Source organism: Mus pahari, chromosome 21 (genome assembly GCF_900095145.1).
Source record: "Mus pahari chromosome 21, PAHARI_EIJ_v1.1, whole genome shotgun sequence".
Taxonomy (NCBI): domain Eukaryota; kingdom Metazoa; phylum Chordata; class Mammalia; order Rodentia; family Muridae; genus Mus; species Mus pahari.
The window spans coordinates 53,603,985-53,624,336 of NC_034610.1; the positions used below are offsets into that span (position 1 = coordinate 53,603,985).

Here is a 20,352-nt window from a genome sequence, read left to right on the forward strand (position 1 = left end):
TCAAATTGACGACCGAAGTCCTATCACACCACCTGACGTATTGGGATTTCCCCTCACTTGTAACTATCTTTCCCCCAACTGTAATCTAAGTCCCACGTGGCAAGAGTTTGTTTTTTCTCTCTTCGTATTCATCAGTCTTCTGTGTCACTGTTTCCAAATACTGGAGAAAAACAACCTATAGAGGGAATATATTTTTCCCTCAAGGTTTCAGAGGGTTCAGCCCATCCCATCATGGTAGGTAAGGGTGGGGGACCAGAGCATTGTATCAGACAGGAAGCACAGAAAATGCTGTCCTAGCATCTCTTCTGATTCCATGATAAAATACCTTGACAAGAGGCAACACAGGGAGAAAGGGCTTATGTTAGCTCACATTCCAGGTTACAGTACATAAAAGCAGCAGGGCACATCACATCTGCATATCCACAGTCAAGAGGAGAGAGAAATGAATCACTGTGCACGTGTGCTGCTCTGCTCACTATCCAGATGCAAGGAATAGTACCTCCCACTCTCCGGCTGGGTCATCAATCAGCATTAACACAATCCCTCACAGACACCCCCACAGGCCAACCTGGTCTACACAATCTCTCATTGATACTCTTGCCTCATGTGACTCTAGATTGTGTCACCTTGACAATTAAAGCTGATTATTACATTACCCAAAGGAAGATATGGCCCATGGTGCGCACCCCAGCCATCCACTTCCTCTAGCTATCCCATCTTCTACTTTAGCCAATAATACTATAAATAACAACAACAACAATAATAATAATAATATAAAACCTTCAAGGGATGAATCCACACATTAAGACAGAACTACTGTACTTTAATCCTCTTAGAAATACCTTCATGGACACACTTAGAGGTGTGCTTTATGAAACCATTGGGTGTTCCTCAATCTAGTCAAGTTAAGAATGGAGATTAAACTTTTAGTTAGGTTTTTGTTTTTGTTTTTGTTTTGTGAGACAGGGGTTTTCTGTGTAGTCATGGCTGTCCAAGAACTCACTCTGTAAATCAGGCTGGACCTGAACTCAGATATCTGTTTGTCTGGCCCTGAGTGCTAGGATTAAAGGCATGTACCACCATGTGCCTAAAAGCTAGTTTTTAAAAGAGCAAATATAAATGGTCAGACTTTCACTGATAGATCCCTAGTACAATAGTCTTTAGAATAAATTGTAGAACCAAGTGAATACATTGAATATTGACTTGAATAGTTATTAAATTTCTGTTGTATGCAAATATCAACTAAATGGTAAAATTCTGGGACAAGTCAGTAATTTTTAAGAGGTTTCTCCTGTCCAAGGTTCCTCTGAAGTGGACTGGACTTTGATCCAGGCCAGAGCTTCTCTCCATGCTACACTTCTCTCCTCTAGGGTCAGGAACTAACCTAAAAACTTCTTACAACTCTGCTGGCCTCTCAAAAGGCTGCATTAAACACACACTTTTTACATCCCTGAGAACCACTGTGTTCCTTTGCAAGAACTCTTTAAGTAACACCAGTGGCTCAAGACATCTGTCACTCATGAGGTCTCTCCCTGTTTCCCCTGCTCCTAGTCTAATAAGAATGTTCTTTCACTGCTAAATCTTGATGTAAGTGATGGGTGCTGTCAGACAACAGTCTAAGAATGGAATTGAGCAAGGGGAATTTTGAGTGCTTGTGAGAAAACTCCAAGAAAACAAGGCAAGAGTCTTATGACCACAGCTTCTTCAGTCCCCATGATTGTTCTTGGAATGTGTTTTTGTACTCCTCTCAGGTATAGTGGATAGGAGTGAGTTATTTCAGCGGATATTATTCATGCATCTATGAAAAAAACATTTTCTTGCCACATACAGCTTGTCTTTGTCATTAAATACTTTACTTCATAACCCTCAGAGTACAAATTACCTGATGCTCTGAATAAAGAGCCCCAACTCTCCCAAGTTCACACTGTCAAACTAGGGTGGTAAGCAAGGTGCTATTTAAGACATCCTACTTCCATAAAGTCCTATTTATGATTTCCAGAAAGTTTTATACTCTAAAAAGCCACTTTCACAAGCAGTTTCTACTGTGATAACACCTGGTTCAAACACTCTGATTAGAGTGTCTAACAGTTTGATTTATAGGGAGAAAGCAGATAGAGACTATATATAAAAACAGGAATAGGGCCTTCTGCACCTGGGAACTTAGCATAGCAAGGCAGCCTGGTGCTGCTGGCATCTGAAGCTTGTGCTTTTACCTTATAGGTAACACAAAGCAATAAATTACTCACCTACGCTCAGTGCTAGAGATCACTTGGGACCTCATGCACACAAATGCTCCATTGCTACACTATACTGCCACCTTTTAATTTCCTCTGTAGAGCTGACTTTATAATCCATGGATGCTGTCTCAGGGTTCTGTAGAATCTACTGAGCAACATTCCATACCAACATTATGCTATGATGACTACACTTTTTGAGTATAGTTCCTGGTATAGTATTCTGGCTCATATGGAAGAGGCTGTAGGTATACCAAGTAGTAAGAAACAAGAACAGACAATCGTTCATCAGAACCAGCAGCTTTTAGGGCCCTGTATATAAATAAAACTACTTTGCTACAAATAAAATTGGAACTCCTTTTTAGTTTTCTTTCTTCTTGAATCTTATTCATATCCTTGACCCCCTCTGCTTGAATTTGTCCATATCCATTAACTGCATTTAAAATTTTGTACCATCAAATTGTCAATAGAAACAAGCCTGGTAGTCCTGGAAGACCCTGATCAGTTTCTGGCAGAATGGATGCTTGTGGTCTCACCATGGGCTTGCTCTTACTAGCCCATTTCCTGCTTCCTCCAAAGTCTCCGGGTGTGTCTGCCAAGCATTTCCTCCCTTCACAGGCTTGCCCAGTGTTAAACTGGCTATGGATGTTCAGCCTTTAAGTGGAGCTTATAGCTAGCTCTTCCTGCCAATCAGACACTGGGCTTCTAAGGGGCAAGGTTTGCAGGCTTTATCCAGCTTCAACCTCCTTAGGCCTTTCTGCCCTTAGCGTCAAGGTGCGATCCATGTGAAAGTTGATGGTTACTTGAGCAGAGACCATCCAAAGTCTGAGCACAGACCTTATATTAACACAAGAAAGTGGTCTACCAAAGGAGGAAGTGGGGCTGTGGGGAGGAGCCAAAGGGTGGGGAGGCGCTGAAGGAGGGCGGGGAGGAGCTGAAGGAGAATGGGGAGGGGCTTGAGGTTGACACCGCCCAGCTTTCATGCACTACAGCATGGCCTCATCCGGCTCTGCGGCCGGGCTGTTGCGTTTTCTGCGTCTAGTTGGGCAGCTCAAGGTGAGCAAGTGGGATCCGCTTGTCTGGGAGGCGGTGCGGCCCAGCTCAGGCTCCGACCTCAGGCAACCTCCCTCGTTCAGCATGGCGTTGCGCGGCCTGGATGTGCCGAGAAGGAGCGTTACGTAGCCGGGACTCGCGCAAGCTCCGTGCCCTGCGCAGCCACAGCCCAGGCCACGGGCGATGCTGCGGAGCTGCAGCGGAAGGCAGGAGTGGAGGAGGCCCCTGCACGTAGTCTGTGGAAACCTTCCTCTGTCACCGTGACTTCCGGAAATGTTGGTTTCAGTAATTCGGTTTCAGCGTGCACCAGCCCTTGCTTGTTCCGTTCCAAGATGAGCTGTTCCGTGACACTGAGACTATTGTTTGTGAAATTCTTTAGATGCATAGAACTCCCAGGGAAAATGCAGACTTACGTGATCACATGATCTGAATAAAAGGCTTGACTGCCATAGAAACTTCTCCAAGCCATCTAAGTTAGACTTGGGGAGTCTGTCACATGTTGCATGTACAATATATTCATTATTGTATGAAATGAGTTTTTGGACGGCAAAAACCTGCTACTCTCGTAGTTAGGAAAAACACTGGGGCTTTGCTTTGCATTTCTCCTAACTACACACAGTTTTGAGATGAGATGATCAGCACCAGCTGGCAGCCTGGAACTTGGGGTTGAGTTATCAGGTTCCAGGCATGTACCACCAGTTTTGCTTTTATGTCTAAAAGCTTCTTGTGTGTTATCCCATAGTTATACTTCACTAGCACAGAGTAAAGACTATTGGACTTTTGTATACTTGAATATTTTTGTATATTTGTGAATTGCCCACTCACAAGATTTCAGATCTTTATCGGTATGATTAGTTTAAATAAAACATTTTTTAAAAAATAGGTTTCAAATCACAACTCAGCTGACATGTGGCTCTGTGGCCATTCTCTGGCATTTTCTTGAAGAGCACCTGTCATTTCTGTTTTTGTTTCCAGTGATGGCGTTTTGTTTAATTCCTTATCTTATTTATTAGAGAGTCCCACGGACTGGCTGGGTATACAGAAATGTCGAAAAGCCAGAAAGCGTGTCAGATCACATGTACCGGATGGCAGTTATGGCTATGGTGACCAGAGATGACCGCCTTAACAAGGATAGGTAAGTAATTGTGAAGGTTTCTGGACTCTGTGTGAGGATTACTTCAGTTGTAAACTACACTAAGTTTTCTGTTGTTACATTGTTCGTTGGTCTCAGCAGAAACAAGTGAGAAGTTAGGGCCTTAAAGGGTGAATACGAGTGAATTGTTATCTTTGCATTAGTATTTATTTGGCTTTGAATTAGCTGCTTTTATGAATAATGATAGCCATTTCTGTGGCCACATTGTTGAACTAGTGTGGCAATAACTACATAGGAGCTATAAAGAGTTAGCATCTCTTTAGATAATCAGCAAGGTTTTTTTGTTTTTGTTTTTTTTTTTAATGCTTGATGATCACAAGACAAGAGTTTACATAGAAGACAGTAAATGAATTGCACAGGCCTGATGTGGCTTCAATAAAAATTACAAAGTAAGTTAGGGTAGGAAATTAGCCAGCTGTTCCAGTAGCAGGGAAGATCTCATGCTCTTGGTTGGTCTTCACGTGTTAGATGGTGTCTGAGCCGAGTGGCACAGGTTGAGAAGTAGGGAAAGGCTTTGCATACAGAGTGTCCAGAAACAAAACCCTGGTGTAATGGAGTACTTTGGGGAACAAAAGGAAGTAAGGTTGACTACAGGAAAGTTTTTGGGGAGCCCAGCAAGTCCTGTTGCTCTACAGATAGTGTAGAACTTAGGGAGTTTTTGGCAAACAGAGAAACAAACACCACAAGACAAAAATGAAAGTCAGTTGGAGATACGAATGAAGTTGGTCAGAGGTTTTGACCTGGACCAGAAAGAAAAAAAAAATGGAGGTGGGAAACCTAGGAGGCTTTGAGACCTTTTGTTGAATATTAAGACTGAAAAATGCCAGCCCTTCTGGGGCACCTGCCTCATTATTTGCACCTGCCATTCTGATGATTATTCTCATAGCCATGAGTTAAATGATCAGTATGGGATGAGAACATTATTTAATGTAATTTTCATGTCTCCCCTATTCTGGCCATCACACTCAGGGCCTTGGGAGTGGTAGGCCAGTACACTACAAGCTGAAAGGTCAGAAGCCTTACTATACAAATTCAAAGCCCTATCAGTTCAGCTGCATCCGTTACCGTATATATTGACCGTTTTGGCAATAGGACATTGGACAAATAGGACATACCTAAATTTTGTGTAGGTAAAACATCTCTTGACTTTGTGGAACCCCCTAAAATGAGCATTTGTAAAAAATCAACCATTTTTTAAAAAGTCAGTTTTTCCTATACTCTCAGTTAGTCCATATAGATAGATAGTATTGTGTTAAGTATTTAAAAGCAATTCTGATTCAGTACTAATATAGGTTAGTAGAGTATAATTAGTTTAGAAAATGGTCTTTGGGGGAGAGAAAGAAAAATATATTATTAAGCTTAAAAATAGTATAGAGGGCTGGAGAGAAGGCTCAGTAATTAAGAGTGCTGACTGCTCTTCCCGAGGTCTGAGTTCAATTCCCAGCACCCACATGGTGGCTCACAACCACCATCCGTAATAGAATCAGATGGCCACTTATGGTGTGTCTGAAGACAATGGCAGTTTGTTAACATGCATTTAAAATGATAGTGTAGAAAGGACACTTATATGAATATGATTTTGCGTAATTATTCAACATTTCTTGCCTGGTCAGATGTATACGCCTAGCCCTGGTTCACGATATGGCAGAATGCATCGTTGGGGACATAGCACCGGCAGATAACATCCCTAAAGAAGAGAAACACAGAAGAGAAGAGGTCAGTGCTGGTTATCGACTCTGTAAAAGACCTCAAGGAGGACCTGTCCCCTAAGCAAATAAATTCACTAGCCCTGTTGCAGTATAGGAGGACACTACCTAGCCAGTCTCAGAAGGGGAAGGTTGGAGAGAATGTCTGTAGAGATCTAGGGCCTAAGTTTTCAGATGGAACTCAGCTTATGACAGTCAACTAGCTGAGTCTGTATGGAGTTTGTAGACAACTAGCTGAGTCTGTATGGAGTTTGTAGACAACTAGCTGAGTCTGTATGGAGTTTGTAGACAACTAGCTGAGTCTGTATAGAGTTTGTAGACAACTAGCTGAATCTGTATAGAGTTTGTAGACAACTAGCTGAGTCTGTATAGAGTTTGTAGACAACTAGCTGAGTCTGCATAGAGTTTGTAGACAACTAGCTGAATCTGTATAGAGTTTGTAGACAACTAGCTGAATCTGTATAGAATTTGTAGACAACTAGCTGAATCTGTATAGAATTTGTAGACAACTAGCTGAGTCTGTATAGTTTGTAGACAACTAGCTGAGTCTGCATAGTTTGTAGACAACTAGCTGAGTCTGTATAGAGTTTAGTACTTAATAGCTTAGACTTTGTGAGACTAATGACGAAAGGTTTTCAAGAAAGTCTTGAAGTAGGTTGTCCATACTGATTGTTTTTAGAAAGTTAACAGTCTTCTCTAAGCGAGGGTTTCTTTACCACAGAATTGGTTTTGGCTTATCCCCCCTTACCTCCCATTGTTCAATGTAAGAATAGGACTACATGCCTGTTCCTGCTGTGTTTGACTCAGGAACAGATAGTCATGTTGGTTTTCTATTTTCTTTTCTCTCTTTCTTTTGATTCTTTAAGACAGGCTTTCTCTGTGTAGCCCCAGCTATCCTCAGTCTCACTCTGTAGACCCTCAACTCAGAGATTTTCCTATCTCTGCCTCCCAAGTGCTCAGATTGAAGGTGTGTACCACCACCACCTGGCTGTTAAGCCTATAGGCACCTGGTATTCACAGGCAGTCTCCCATTCAAATACTAGCCAGGCCTGCCTTGGTTCTAAAATCAGACAAAATGGGGTATGTTCAAGGTCATATGACAGTAGACAGGCTCCAATCTTGTTAGTATGTATAGATAAATGGTATGGCTTTCATTAGAATAGAAGAAATAGCTGGGACTTAACTCAATTTGTGGAACTTATCTCCCCCATCACAGGTAATTTATTTGGAGAGAAATTCTCTAAATCACAAATATATTCATTATTATAATTACTATTTAGTAAATTTTAAGTTAGTCCTGTAGAGGCTAGAAGTTTAAAAAGTAAAAAAATTGCATTCACAGAAATAAGTAGCTTTCATAAGATACTAAATTCGGGTCAGTGGAAGCTACAAACTCTGGGGCCAGGGCTGACAAGAGACATTTTTGAGGCAGAGGTGGAGGCAGAAAAACACAGGAAGAAGGCTTCCTTAATCCCCTTCCTCCTCCACCTCTTATCCTTTCATCCTTACAGCTGAAGAAGGGGTGGAACACCTTACTGCAAACATCTTGTCTCATGGGCCTGTGAAGTTGGTCTTAAGTCATTTAGTAAGGAATCTCTTATCAAGATGGTTTAATAGAAAAGGTAGGTTTAAGAAGCTGTTTTCAAAGCTGATGGAGACTAGAGCTAAAGTTCCAAAGAAGAAAGAAGATCCCATAAAGAACTGGAACTAATTTAGGTTCAAACCACCCTAAACTACCTTGGAAATGTTATAAGACTGGGATGTCTGTCCATCTTCCTCCCAAAGGACAGGTTCAAACTGTAGCCTGTGCATCATGAGAGAAGGAAATATTTCTCAGGATAGGTCTGGACTGCTGTGGAAAAAAAAAAGTCTTAGGTTGCTGTATTAGTTAGGGTTTTACTGCTGTGAACAGACACCATGACCAAGGCAAGTCTTATAAAAAACAACATTTAATTGGGGCTGGCTTACAGGCTCAGAGGTTCAGTCCATTATCATCAAGGCAGGAGCATGGCAGTATCCAGGCAGACATGGTACAGGAGGAGCTGAGAGTTCTACATCTTCATCCAAAGGCTGCTACTGGAAGACTGACTTCCAGGCAACTGGGGTGAGAGTCTTAAGCCCACACCCACAGTGACACACCTATTCCAACCAGGCCACACCTCCAGATGGTGCCACTCCCTGGTCCAAGAATATACAAACCATTACAGTTGCTTAACAGAATTCATACAGAAAGAAAGCAATCTGCTGCAATTCTCAGTTACAGAAAGGAATTGGCACTTGAACTGGAGGATGATGGGTAATGAAGTGTGATCTAGAGTAAGAGGATGGAGAAGAAACTCCTGGCTGGTGAAGCTTGTTGGAGGACATTGGTTTCATTTCTGTATAAATACAGGCATTAAAGTGAAACATCATGCTGAAGATTGCTGTGGACAGAGGAGCTGACATGGGGAAATATGCCAGGAATGGAGATACACAGTCACTCTGGAAGGGCATGAGGGTTTTCTCCACAGAGAGCATGCCAGAGACTTCTGCAGAGGAATTGCAGACATGGTAAAGGAAGCACAGCTACCAGAGGTGGAGAAAAATAATGACTCCTGGCAGGATGGGTCCTGCTTAGTGTTGCTTGAGGGAGGAGGAGCGCAAGGTTGTGCACATCCATGGTGCTTGCTGCTCTCTTCTGGAGTGCCACATTCTAGGTAGGAAAAACCCTTTCTGGCCCCCATCATCCTTGCTGCTGCCTACTCCTGCTGATTCACAGAGGAATAAACGTCATAGGCAGAAGACCCAAGGAAGCCTCTTAGAGAACATCAAGTTCTTGGCTGAGAAGCCCAGGGCCAAGAGAGAGCTGGCAAGTCATTACCTCTTCAGGCTACTGGTCTAGGTTCAAGAACAGGAAGGTTGGGATTCCTTTTACAGATGGTGTTTATGCACAAGATTTGGCTCTCTGCGACACGCATTAAGATAATTAAATGAAGGCTCCTTGCCCTCAGGAGAGACATGAATAATATTAACCTGAAGCATCATTTGCCCAGAAATTTCTTGCCTGACTGGGCAGGATTTTCCAAGAGCATAATAATTTCTATCAGTAAGAAGCTTTTTAATAGGTCAGTATTTGGATGGTGTGGTCTCTGAAATGCTAATTCAGGCTTTGGGATGTGCTCATAAAAATAAAGTATCTTGCATGAGGGAGTCAAGGGCTACATTTTGTTCTGCTATGTTCAGTGCTGGACCAGTGAGCTAAGAAGAGGCAGACAAATAATTTCTGTTCAAAGCAAAGTGTTTAAGCATGTACTCCAAGTAGATTGGGCTTCAATATACCTATACTTAAATGTCTTTTGAGGACTTCTGAAAAATAAAACAAGAAGTATGTATTGCTGGAATAGTATAGTAAAACAAAATGCTTATGGAGACAATATATAAAAATGTATTTTCTCAAGTTCATTGCGAAGATTTACAATAAAGAAACAAGAAGAGTGAAAGTATAAAATACAATTCCTGCCACTCAGGGTGGTGTGATCCTATAATTATGTAACTGAGCAAGCCACTCAGGATGGTGCTGCCACCCATAAGAGCAAATTGCTGGTACTGATAAGTTCTGCTTGCTCTAGATGCAGTTGTAAGCTACAGGGCATTTTTCTTTCCACTGTTTTATAAATATGCACACAAATACCCGTTCCTTTTCTCTAATTCATTGTTTTATTTTATACGAGACCTTGCTCTTATTGAAGTTGATGTTTAACAGAATGAGATGGTGAAGGAATTTAAGGCTATTTGGAAGCCAGTTGCCCTTTAAAAGATGTGACATTTTGGTGAGGGGTAGAATGGTCAAAGAGGCTGAACTATAGATACCACGTAGAACTTAGAAGTATTTATGAGTGAGGGAAGGCTCTGCTGGACATGTCCTGGGACGACCCCAGAGTGGCCCACATTGGGTTGCAAGAACATCCCTTCAAGCAGTTTCTGTGGACACAGTCATTCAACCCTGCTGGTTATCGTCCTGCTGTTTGACACCGTGGACCACCAGAGCATAGGGGAGTGCTTTCGGATGGGCAGTCACATGAGGTGGTAAGCTCCTTTGGAGCAGAGAGGATAGAGTGTGCAGCAGTGCATTCTGGGAAACAGTGTAATTTCTGTTATGACAGTGACAATAATTTCCTTTCTGTGTGATGCTTTTAAGTTTTGCAATAATGTAAGTAATAGAAAATGAGTACAGTTTTTTTTTTTAATAGAACCAGTAAAAGCCAGTTTACAAGGAATTACTCAAAAGATTCTAAGTCCCTTGTTTGGCTTTTGTAGACTGGATACTGACTTAGATGAAGGTGAACATAACAAAAGTAATGGTTTCATATTCCAGGAGGCTATGAAACAGATAACCCAGCTGCTGCCAGAGGACCTCAGGAAGGAGCTGTATGAACTCTGGGAAGTGAGTATACCTTCTGGGCTCATTTTATATTTATTGTTATTGAATTGTATATGGCTTGCCTGTGTTTTAGTTGCTTTTGTAAGCGGAATTGTACCCAGACCACCATGAGGCTTTATATCATTCATACCTTGTAGTGTTAAAATTAATTTCATTAATGGAGAAATATTCATACGTTTAATTGCCCAGTGCTGTCTTAAATCCTGTACTAGCGGCATTCTATAGTGTGCAGTACACGTGATGGTGTTCTGTAATAAGGAAATGCTGGAATCTGACGAGAGACTGTGGGCCTTTAGTAACTACCTTCTTACGATAACTCAGTCTGGGATAGTATCAATACATCTAGCCTGAAGCCGCAGCAGAAGGTGTCTTTGGGGAATACTGGTTTCCATCTAAAAGCATATACTTTTAAGTAGTTTTTGAAGTATGCTCTGTAAGGTGGGGAATAGAAGAATAAAGTAAGGTTGCACTTCATCCAGGCAGAGAAGAAGAGGAGATGTGAACTTATGAGGTGAATTTCATTCTCTCTTAAGAACAAAGCACTCCTAGAATTTGGAAAGCTTTCTAAGAATCTGCCAATCTGTGCCTCTTATTTGTTGTAAACCCAGTGGCATGGCAGCATCTATAGAATTGTGTTCTTAGTTGGACACCAGCAACTAACTGAAATTTTCACTGAAAAACCTACAGAATTAAAATAGTCTCATCTAAGTAAAGTATTATGGTTATTTAGAATTTTGGATTTGAGTAAATATAAAACACTTGATAGTTCCCAGATAGGTAGCAGTTGTTCCATCTTGTACATGTACTGGATGAACCTTATCAAAGAATCCTGATGGGGAGAACCCCTCCTTGCCTCTATGTTATTTAGTGGTTATGACCTTGGCATGCTCTGCCCATTCTGGTCTCCACCCATCCACTGCATGGTGTCCTTTCTGTGCTAGTGTCTGTGTCCAAACATCCTGGATTGGGGCTACATTATAACTCAGTCACTTCTGTAGAGGCACTATTTCCATGTAAGACGTAGCCATAGGTCACAGGCAGAAAGCAAAAGTAACAATTGATGTGCTAGTACATGGATTTTGGTAACAGACTGCCAGTGTTCATGTGCTTGTTTTCTTATTTATTAGCTTCATGACTTAGGGCAATTTAATTTCTCCATGTCTCCATCTATTCATCTGTGATAAATAGCAGTATATAGACATGGGTATTAAAGTAATTAATATATGTAAAATGCTTAGAACATGGTGAGTTCAAGCCCGTCTCTATTCCATAACTCTGTTTGGTCTGCTTTCAGTACCTATGTCCTGATATTGGTACCTGTAAAACTTAGGGTAATACTAGCTACATAGAAAATCACAGCTGGTGGATATTTTTATTTTTAGTGTGGTTGCCACAGTTGTTCAGCATTATAAACATCTGCCAGCCTAGAGGTTTAAGGGGTTAGACAATCTGGATTATGTCTTTCACTATAAAAGTGAAATTATGTTTTAGTAAACCAGGAGAAAGTTGTGAGAATATCACAGAAAAGTTACAGTTTTTACTTTGTTTTGTTAGTTTTCTCTGGGTAGCCTTGAAATCCTGGAATTGCTTTGTAGACTAGGCTGGCCTTGAACTCATAGAGATGTGCCTCCCTCTGTCTCCTGAGTGCTGGGACTATATCCTTCCAATTCCCAGTGCACACATGGAGCCAGTGTTCCATACTAACCACCCATCTGGGGATTCTCTTTACCCTGAAATTTTTTCTCTGTACTGTCAGATGCCCATCAGTTGGAGATGCCGTTGGGTTAGCAATTTTCCATTTTACAAATGTCCTCATCGTAGAGCAATGTGAGGCTCCTAGATCTTGGGAGCACATGCCACCAGGAGGTCAGAGAAAGGAAGGTGTGAGAGAAGGACATCACAGATGGCAGCCCTCCCTCAGAGCCAACATTCCCCACTCTTCTTCCCTTCCTCTTCCTTTCTATCCTATGACCACCTTCTAGTCCTTCCACTGGGGAAACTCTAGCCTGAGTCATTTGGTGGCTTGGCACACCTGCAGGTGACAGAGTGTTGTGCTGTTTCTATACAGTCCCAGGCACTTCCCAGGAGCCTCTGCGCATCTATTGTTCTCTTCAAGCATCTGCCTTGCTCCTTACTCTTCTAATTTTATAGCAGGTCACCTTTTATGTTTGTTTCTAATTAGGAAAGCAGAGGCTATATGGGTGGAAACTTTTCTAGCTTGTCTTAACTTGTAACCACCACCCTGATTTTCATTAAAAACATTTGGATGCCATCTTTATCTTATCGTTCATTCTTAGATGTTGTACTTCAATCTCGTGTATATTTTTTAAACTCAATCTGTCCTTTGGATCTCTGTGAACCTATAGTATCTCCTTTCATTCATTTCTTCTTCTTCTTCTTCTTTTTTTTTTTTTCAAATTGTCTCTTGAGGATTCTAGACTAGTGGCCAGTTTTGGAGCCCCCAAAACCTGCATTTACCAGTTGTGTACGCATTGTTGAAGTCATTTAGGTCAGATCTCCGCAACAAGCCTGTAGGTGGATGTTGTATTCATTCATCTTGAGCTACATTGTCAGAACACAGCCCAAGAATGAAGTCGTGTGCGGAGAAAACGCCAAGGAAAAAGACAAGAGTCTTGTGACCTCGGTTTTTTCAAAACACGAAATTGTTTTTGGAATGTGTTTTCATGCTCCTCCCAGGTGTAGAGGATAGGAATGAATTTACTTCAGATAATTCATCACAACTGACTATTGTTCTTTGTTTATATGCCTTTATTTAAAAAACAAAACAAAACAAAACAAAACATGTTTTTGCTATATGAGGCTTGTCCTTGTGATTGTATACAGCTTGAAGTCATAAGAACTTTGCTCAGGTGTCATCTTAAACCACAAAGTATAAATTGTCTGGTGCTCTAAATAAAGTTGGCTATTGTTTGAAACTTTAGATCTACCTCACTTACAAGCTTTATTCTCCCAGACCCCACCAACTCTGAAGTGGAGATAGTACATAATTCTTTTTTCTTTCTTTATGTTTCTAGCCTCTAAGCCTTGGAGGTTACAGGAAGGTAATACTCTTAATGTTTTTATTTTGTAGCTGACATATTTTTGTGTTTCCCCCTGGCCTACTCTTTGGTTGCAGTTCTTACAGGAAAAGTAAGAAAACTGATTGACTTTGTTGACAGCGGGAACGGCCTTGCACCATCTTCACCCCAACACACCCAGTCAGTCTGGTCACTAGGCCTGTCCACTCCTGAACAGTTCAGTGTTTGAGACTTCTCTGTGGTTGATTCTTCAGAATGGCTCCTAGACCATTGTTCCCTAATGGCTTGCATTTGACTCAGTCTCTTGGTAACTTTTTTTTTTTTTTAGTTCATAAAATTAAATTTCTCTGGATATAAAATATCTAGCTCATAGTTTCTTTTTCTTGAGTATATTAAGTCCCTTTTTCTTTTTCTTCTAAATATAACATTGCTGTCAAAGTCTAGCTGTCAATTTATTCTCATTATATACCAGATTCTATTCTTACATAGGAGTCCAAAGAATTTCTTTTCTGTCTGTTAATTTTCATTAGAATGTATCTTTGTATTGATCATTCTGAGTTAATTTCTTTGGATATTTAATCTGTGCTTTTAGTATATTTTAGAAAAAATGTAATTGCAAGGAAATTTTATTGACATCTAGTTTTTGGTTTTGTTTTTGTTTTTTTAATTTTCTACCCCTCTTACATGCTTTTGTTCTTTTTTGCCAACTGCTGGTGTTTTCCAGTTTCTCAGAAACCCTTTGTATCTTACTTTTTAAAACTGTTAAAGGTACACTCCGTTTCAGTTTTTAATCTCGCTTAGGCACATTTATTGTGCTCAGTTGCCCTTAGATTCCACATCACTTAGATATCTTCTCAAAAGTAAGCTTTACCTCTATTTTTTTTTCTAGGTCATTCCTTAATGTCTTACTTTTGTGTGCATGTCTTTTAGTTCTTTGGGAGTAGTTTGTGGTACGTTTGATCTATTTTTAGATCTGAGAATATCTTTCTGGTGTAAATGGGAAGTGTGTCACTTTCTCTTCTATCTGCTAAGTTTGTGTGAGATCTGACCAATGGCATTATCTGTTGCTCATCTTGGTTTGAAATCATATTTCCTGAACTGATGGAAGAAAATTTAATTCAGGTCTCCCTCCTAGAGTAGTAGTTGTTATTGTTTTTGCTTTGTGTGTGTGGGGGGGGGGGGTTGTGTGGGTTCTTTGATAATGTAATATTAGGGAAATATGGAGACTTTTAAAGGGACTTCTTAACTTTGTTTTCCTTTCCCATACTTAGGTCTTTTCTTAATGTTGATAACCTCTATTCTACTCAGTCTTTATTCTCTTGCCAGCATGTTCTGGTAAAAGATGACCCAGGAGTCAGACAGGGGGTATCTTAGGATTGAACTGCCCTTGTTTAAGCTCCTAGTGCTCATCTACTATTGGGTGCACAGAATCTTGCCCAGTATCTTTCTGCATACTTGAGGCTTATACTGAATACCCACTGCCTGCTAAGTGTTTCTTGTACCCCAGTGCTTTCTTCGCACAGGTACCAGTCTTAAGCAGGCTTCTGGAGGGCAGTGGGCTCTCTCACTTGCATATTGTTTGTTTGTTTATTTATTTATTCCACTTCATAATATTTCTCAAATTCTTCCATATTTTCCCACCCTTGCTACCCTGATTTTAGAACCTGATTTTCCTGCTTCTAGTTTACCTGCTGCCCCACACTGCAAACTAGAGTAATCTTTATGAACACCAAATCTGAATATGCCCCTTCCTGCTGGGACCAACCCCTCCATGATGCCCACGATTCTCAGTAAGCTGAGATTCCATACAGGAAGCCTGGGCCCTGCAAATACCAATGCTTGCTTTCATATTTAGGACTTTCGTTTTCTTCTGTCCTATAACTCTCAAGTCTGATGTTAGAAATAGTTTTCAGTAGTTCTTTAACTGTCAGAATAATTCTCACCCCAAGAGCTTGGTCTACAGTGTTCTTTGCCCAACCCTGACTTTAAATTTACTTATTTTTCCATGTACATATGTGTACACACATGTATGACACAGCACACGTGAAGATCAAAGAACAACTAATAGTTATTGGTTCTTTTTATCATTTGTGTTCTAGTCATCAGGCTTGGTGACAGGCACATTTACCTGCTGACTGAAGAGGCATGTCACCAATCCCATGGCTTTTCACTGAAAGATAAAATTACAGAATGCCTTTACAATGAATTTTTAAGGGAGAATTCAACAAATTGCATGTCTTTTAAAGTATTCTGCAAATTCATTAGCATTCTCTATACGGTGGGTTGTATTAGGTTGCTTTCTGTTGCTGTGATAAATAGCATGAACAATAGCAGCTTAGGGAAGAAAGAGCGTATTTGGCTAACAGGTTGTATTAGTCAGGGTTCTCTAGAGTCACAGAACTTGCAGATAGTCTCTATATAGTAAAGGAATTTATTGATGACTTACAGTCTGCAGTCCAAATCCCAACAATGGTTCAGTAGTAGCTGTGAATGGAAGTCCAANGATCTAGCAGTTGCTGAGTCCCACACCACAAGAAGGCGAAAGAGCGAGAGCCAGACTCCCTTCTTCCAATGTCCTTATATGGTCCCCAGCAGAAGGTGTAGCCCAGATTAAAGGTGTGTGCCACCACACCTTTAATCCCAGATGANCTTGGACTCNNAGATCTCCCTGTCTTAATCTTCTGGATTCAATCACCACTGTGTCTCAAGATCTCCATACCAAGATCCAGATCAGAAACTTCTATCTCCCAGTCTACAGATTAGGTTCACTGGTGAGCCTTCCAATTCTGGATTGTAGTTCATTTCAAATATAGTCAAGTTGACAACCAGGAATAGCCACTACACAGGTCCTGGTAATAGTTCATCATCGAGGAAAGGTAGGATAATAACTGAAGCAAGAGGAGAGCCAGGAACTACAGAGGGGCACCGCTTTCTGGAGAGCCGGGGACTACAGAGGAGCACCGCTTTCTGGAGAGCCAGGAACTACAGAGGAGCACTGCTTTCTGGAGAGCCGGGGACTACAGAGGAGCACCGCTTTCTGGAGAGCCGGGAACTACAGAGGAGCACCGCTTTCTGGTTTGCTCAGTCGGCTTTCTCATACATCCCAGGAGCATCTGCCCAGGGGATGGTACCACTCACAGTAGGCCTGAGCCTTCTCGAATCAGTCACTAATTAAGAAAATTCCCACAGGCATGCCTACAGCCCATTCTGATAGAAGGGGTTCAATCCAGATTCCCTCTTCCCAGGTGACCCTAGTTTTGTGTCAAACTGACAAAAAACTGACCAGCACAACAATATACTGTATTTCTGAACACTCCTATTTTTTTTTTCTTACTGTGAGTAGAAAAGAAAGTCTAGATTGGGTTGCTTAGAGTATTCAATGATGTTTAGCTAAATTGTGAACCTGAATTTATTTAATTATAACTATATAACTATAAATGTGAATGAACACTTAAATAAAATGTAATTTTTTAAAAGTGCCTTTGAGTTAAAGCAAAATATATTAGGCTTCATGTTTAAATGATTCCCCTGTGTAAGATTCAGCTCTTACCAAATTCAAATGACTGCCTTTATAAGAAATAAGGCTTCAAATGCAACTAGGAAGCCTTTGAGTGATTTGCATATAGTGTCTCACTGCCAAGAAAGCATGACAGAATTATTATCTGAACACATCTGTGGTGGAATTACAAATGGGAATTGTGTGGCAAATGAGTTGGGGATACTTTGGTCTTGATAGAAGAATGATTCTGCCCAGCATTAATTGGAACTTGTTGTGGCAGGTGATGTGTTCTGCCCTGAGAGTGCCCCCTGGAACTCCGTTTCACTCAGAAGGGACGGTGGGAAAGAAAAGGTAGAAATGTTCCTCCCCTCCCACCAGATTCACCATCTCCTGCCACAAAAATGCATACACAGTAGTGTCTGTAAATTTCATAGATTCTCTCTAATGTCCCAAGTAGTTATAACCCAGAGGGTCTTAACTAATTATTCTAGGTGGACCACAAGGAAGGAAAGAATGGAGGGAGGGAGGGAGGGAGGGAGGGAGGGAGAGAGAGAGAGAGAGAGAGAGAGAGAGAGAGAGAGAGAGAGAGAGAGAGAGAAGGAGGAAGGAAAGAAGATTAAAACCAAGTATGGTGAAATATGCCTATAATCTCAAGTCCAGGGTGGCAGAGATGGGCAGATCCCTGGGATTCACCACAGGCTGATGAGAGATCCCATCTCTGTCTCAAACATGATAGACAGCAATTACAAACATGTTCATCTACACATGTATACACACACACACACACACATACACACACAGAGGCACCCATACATATAATCAAATTTCTTTTAAAAAAAAAAAAAAAAAAAAAAAAGTTGATCTTGAAACCAAGCCAGGAAGAGAAGAATTTGGAAGTGTCTGAGATAAACAAATGAAACTCCCCCCAGGGCACCCCGTGGTCTTTGTGGAGTGATTATGAATGTCCTTGCATGGAGTTCTAGTGCTAATCTGTGCCTGCAAGACGGGTGTCTCTAAATGTCTGTACACTGTGGAGAAATTAAGTTGACATTGAATATTCGTTCCCTATGCTATGATTCTGACTCCATGTACTCAAATAGGAAATCCCCTACCTGGCAACCTAGTCATAACCTTTAAGTGTCACTTTCCTTAGGAGTATGAGACCCAGTCTAGTGAAGAAGCCAGATTCGTGAAGCAGCTGGACCAGTGTGAAATGATCCTTCAGGCCTCAGAATATGAAGACATAGAGAATAAGCCTGGGAGGCTTCAAGACTTCTACGATTCCACAGCAGGTACTCATGCACATAGACATTTTTGATTGGTTGGTTTGGTTTGGCTTACTCTTAGTGTGAGAGCTGACGGGATATTAATGAGTACATCGGTTCCCTCTTCTAACCTTTCAAGTAGAGCCTCTGGAAAGAGAATGGGAATGGCGGGATGGTTGAGATGCCGGTGGCACTTGGGAGCACTGTAACATTGATGGCTAAGCACCATTTTCACATTCTGCCCTGCCACCTGCCAGCAGCTGGTCTCTTGATGTCTCACAGCCCGTGCCTCATCTGAAAACTACGAACCAAAATTCCTTTTTCAAGTCCAAAGTTGGTTTTCAGGGGGAGATAATGAATGTGAAAGTGGCTCTTGTCTATTAGTGCTTTAGACCTGTAAGGTTGGGGTAAGTGATTTAAATCAGGTCTTCCACCTCCTTGCTTAAGATGGGCATCATCATAGTACCTCATAACACAGCCCTGGCCTCCGAAAGTGTGGGTTGGAATCTTCCTTCTGCCATGTATAACTGTAAATCTCCATAAACCACCTAGGCTCTCTGAGCCTTTGTTTCCTTTTCTTTACAGTGGAGATAGCTAAGCCTGGTGTGGTATATACTCTGGAAGTAGATCCAGAAGGCTTGAGTTTGAGGACAGCTCAGTTAAATGTAGTAAGACTATCTTCAAAAGCAAGAGCTAGGGATATAGTTCCGTAGCAGAGCACTTGCATGGCATGTGCAAGGCCCGACTCAACCATCCAGTATAACCTGGGAACACTAGTAGGACTTACATTATAGGATTGTGTCTAGATGTAGGAGGCTAATTGCTGTGATCTGCTCAGAGCAGCAGCTGGCACTGTTAGGTGTCTTCATTTTGATAGTTTACAAAGCAAGGAGTTATACCTACCATGTTACAGATATATAGCTTCAAATATGACTTCTTGTTCATTTCCTGGCAGCCCTTTATGGTCAGCTCTGTGTCTATTTCCCCTGAGAGGGTTGTAAGGACAGGCCTTTCTCTGATCTGTGGCCTCACCAAAACAAAATCCTGGCTCACAGACTAATCTCCAAAATACTATTTGCATGAAAATGAAACCGGTTCAGTTCTCTTTTTCCAGCTCTGTTTCCTCTAGACAGGGCTGTCATTATTTTATATTGAACTGTTGCTGTGCCTTCCCTTGTAGATAATAGGTATTATCTCATCTTTTGAAAGGACAGGGAGGAGTGCGGTGGGGATCAAACTTGGGACCTTGGGCATCCCAAATAAGCACTCAGACAATAAATAAAAAAAAAACATGAAGACTTCCTTGTTGATATCATAAGATTTCTGACTGTTCAGGTGCAGGAAAATAGATATTTCCTGACTCCAGGAAAAACCAGAATGGAGAAAGGTCCTGTAGATCAAGTCATTGTAGTGAGGGACCCACAAGGGGGTACCTTCTTTTTCCAGTAACAAACAGCAGGAAGACAGTTAGATTTTCAAATGGTGACCCTAAAAGAGGTTTGTTGGGGTCAGAAAGAGGGGAGCTAAGAGAGGCAGACAGCTCTCATGGTGACTGACTGCATCTGTTCCCTTTATCCCTAACAGAGGAGGAGAGTTAAGACTAACAAATTGTGCCAGGCTTGGTGGCTTTAATCCCAGCACAAGGGAGTAGAGACAGGTGGATCTCATGGTTTCCAGGCTAGCCTGGTCTACAAAACAAGTGCCAGGACAAGTACCAGGGCTACATAGAGAAAACCTGTCTCAAAACAAACAAATGCAAAACAACAACATAGTAACTGGTCAGTGAATGTCCCTGCAGCAGCCACAGGCAAATAAGAGTCAAGAAGCTTGCATCTTCCCAGGGGTGGCCTGGGACACAGGGGATGGTGCCCTGACCTCTATAAGCCACTGGGTGGGACACACTGCCTTCTGAGAAGGGGACTGTCGGAAGCATGAGCTGAGGTGGGGCTCAAACTCGTTTTGGGTTTTTTTTTTTTTTTTGGGG

The 20,352-nt window shown here is 41.5% G+C and overlaps 1 protein-coding gene across 1 annotated transcript in view; it reads left to right on the forward strand.

Moving 5' to 3' along the window:
* Positions 1-3,212: 3,212 nt before the first annotated feature.
* Positions 3,213-20,352, forward strand: part of Hddc2 (HD domain containing 2) — a 20,550-nt gene continuing 3,410 nt past the window's right edge. The window contains exons 1-5 of the mRNA XM_021221539.2: positions 3,213-3,290; positions 4,301-4,422; positions 6,054-6,156; positions 10,501-10,569; positions 18,257-18,395. Of these exons, the coding sequence (XP_021077198.2) occupies positions 3,216-3,290; positions 4,301-4,422; positions 6,054-6,156; positions 10,501-10,569; positions 18,257-18,395 (508 nt within the window). The 5' untranslated portion in view covers positions 3,213-3,215. The remainder of the gene's footprint in view (positions 3,291-4,300; positions 4,423-6,053; positions 6,157-10,500; positions 10,570-18,256; positions 18,396-20,352) is intronic.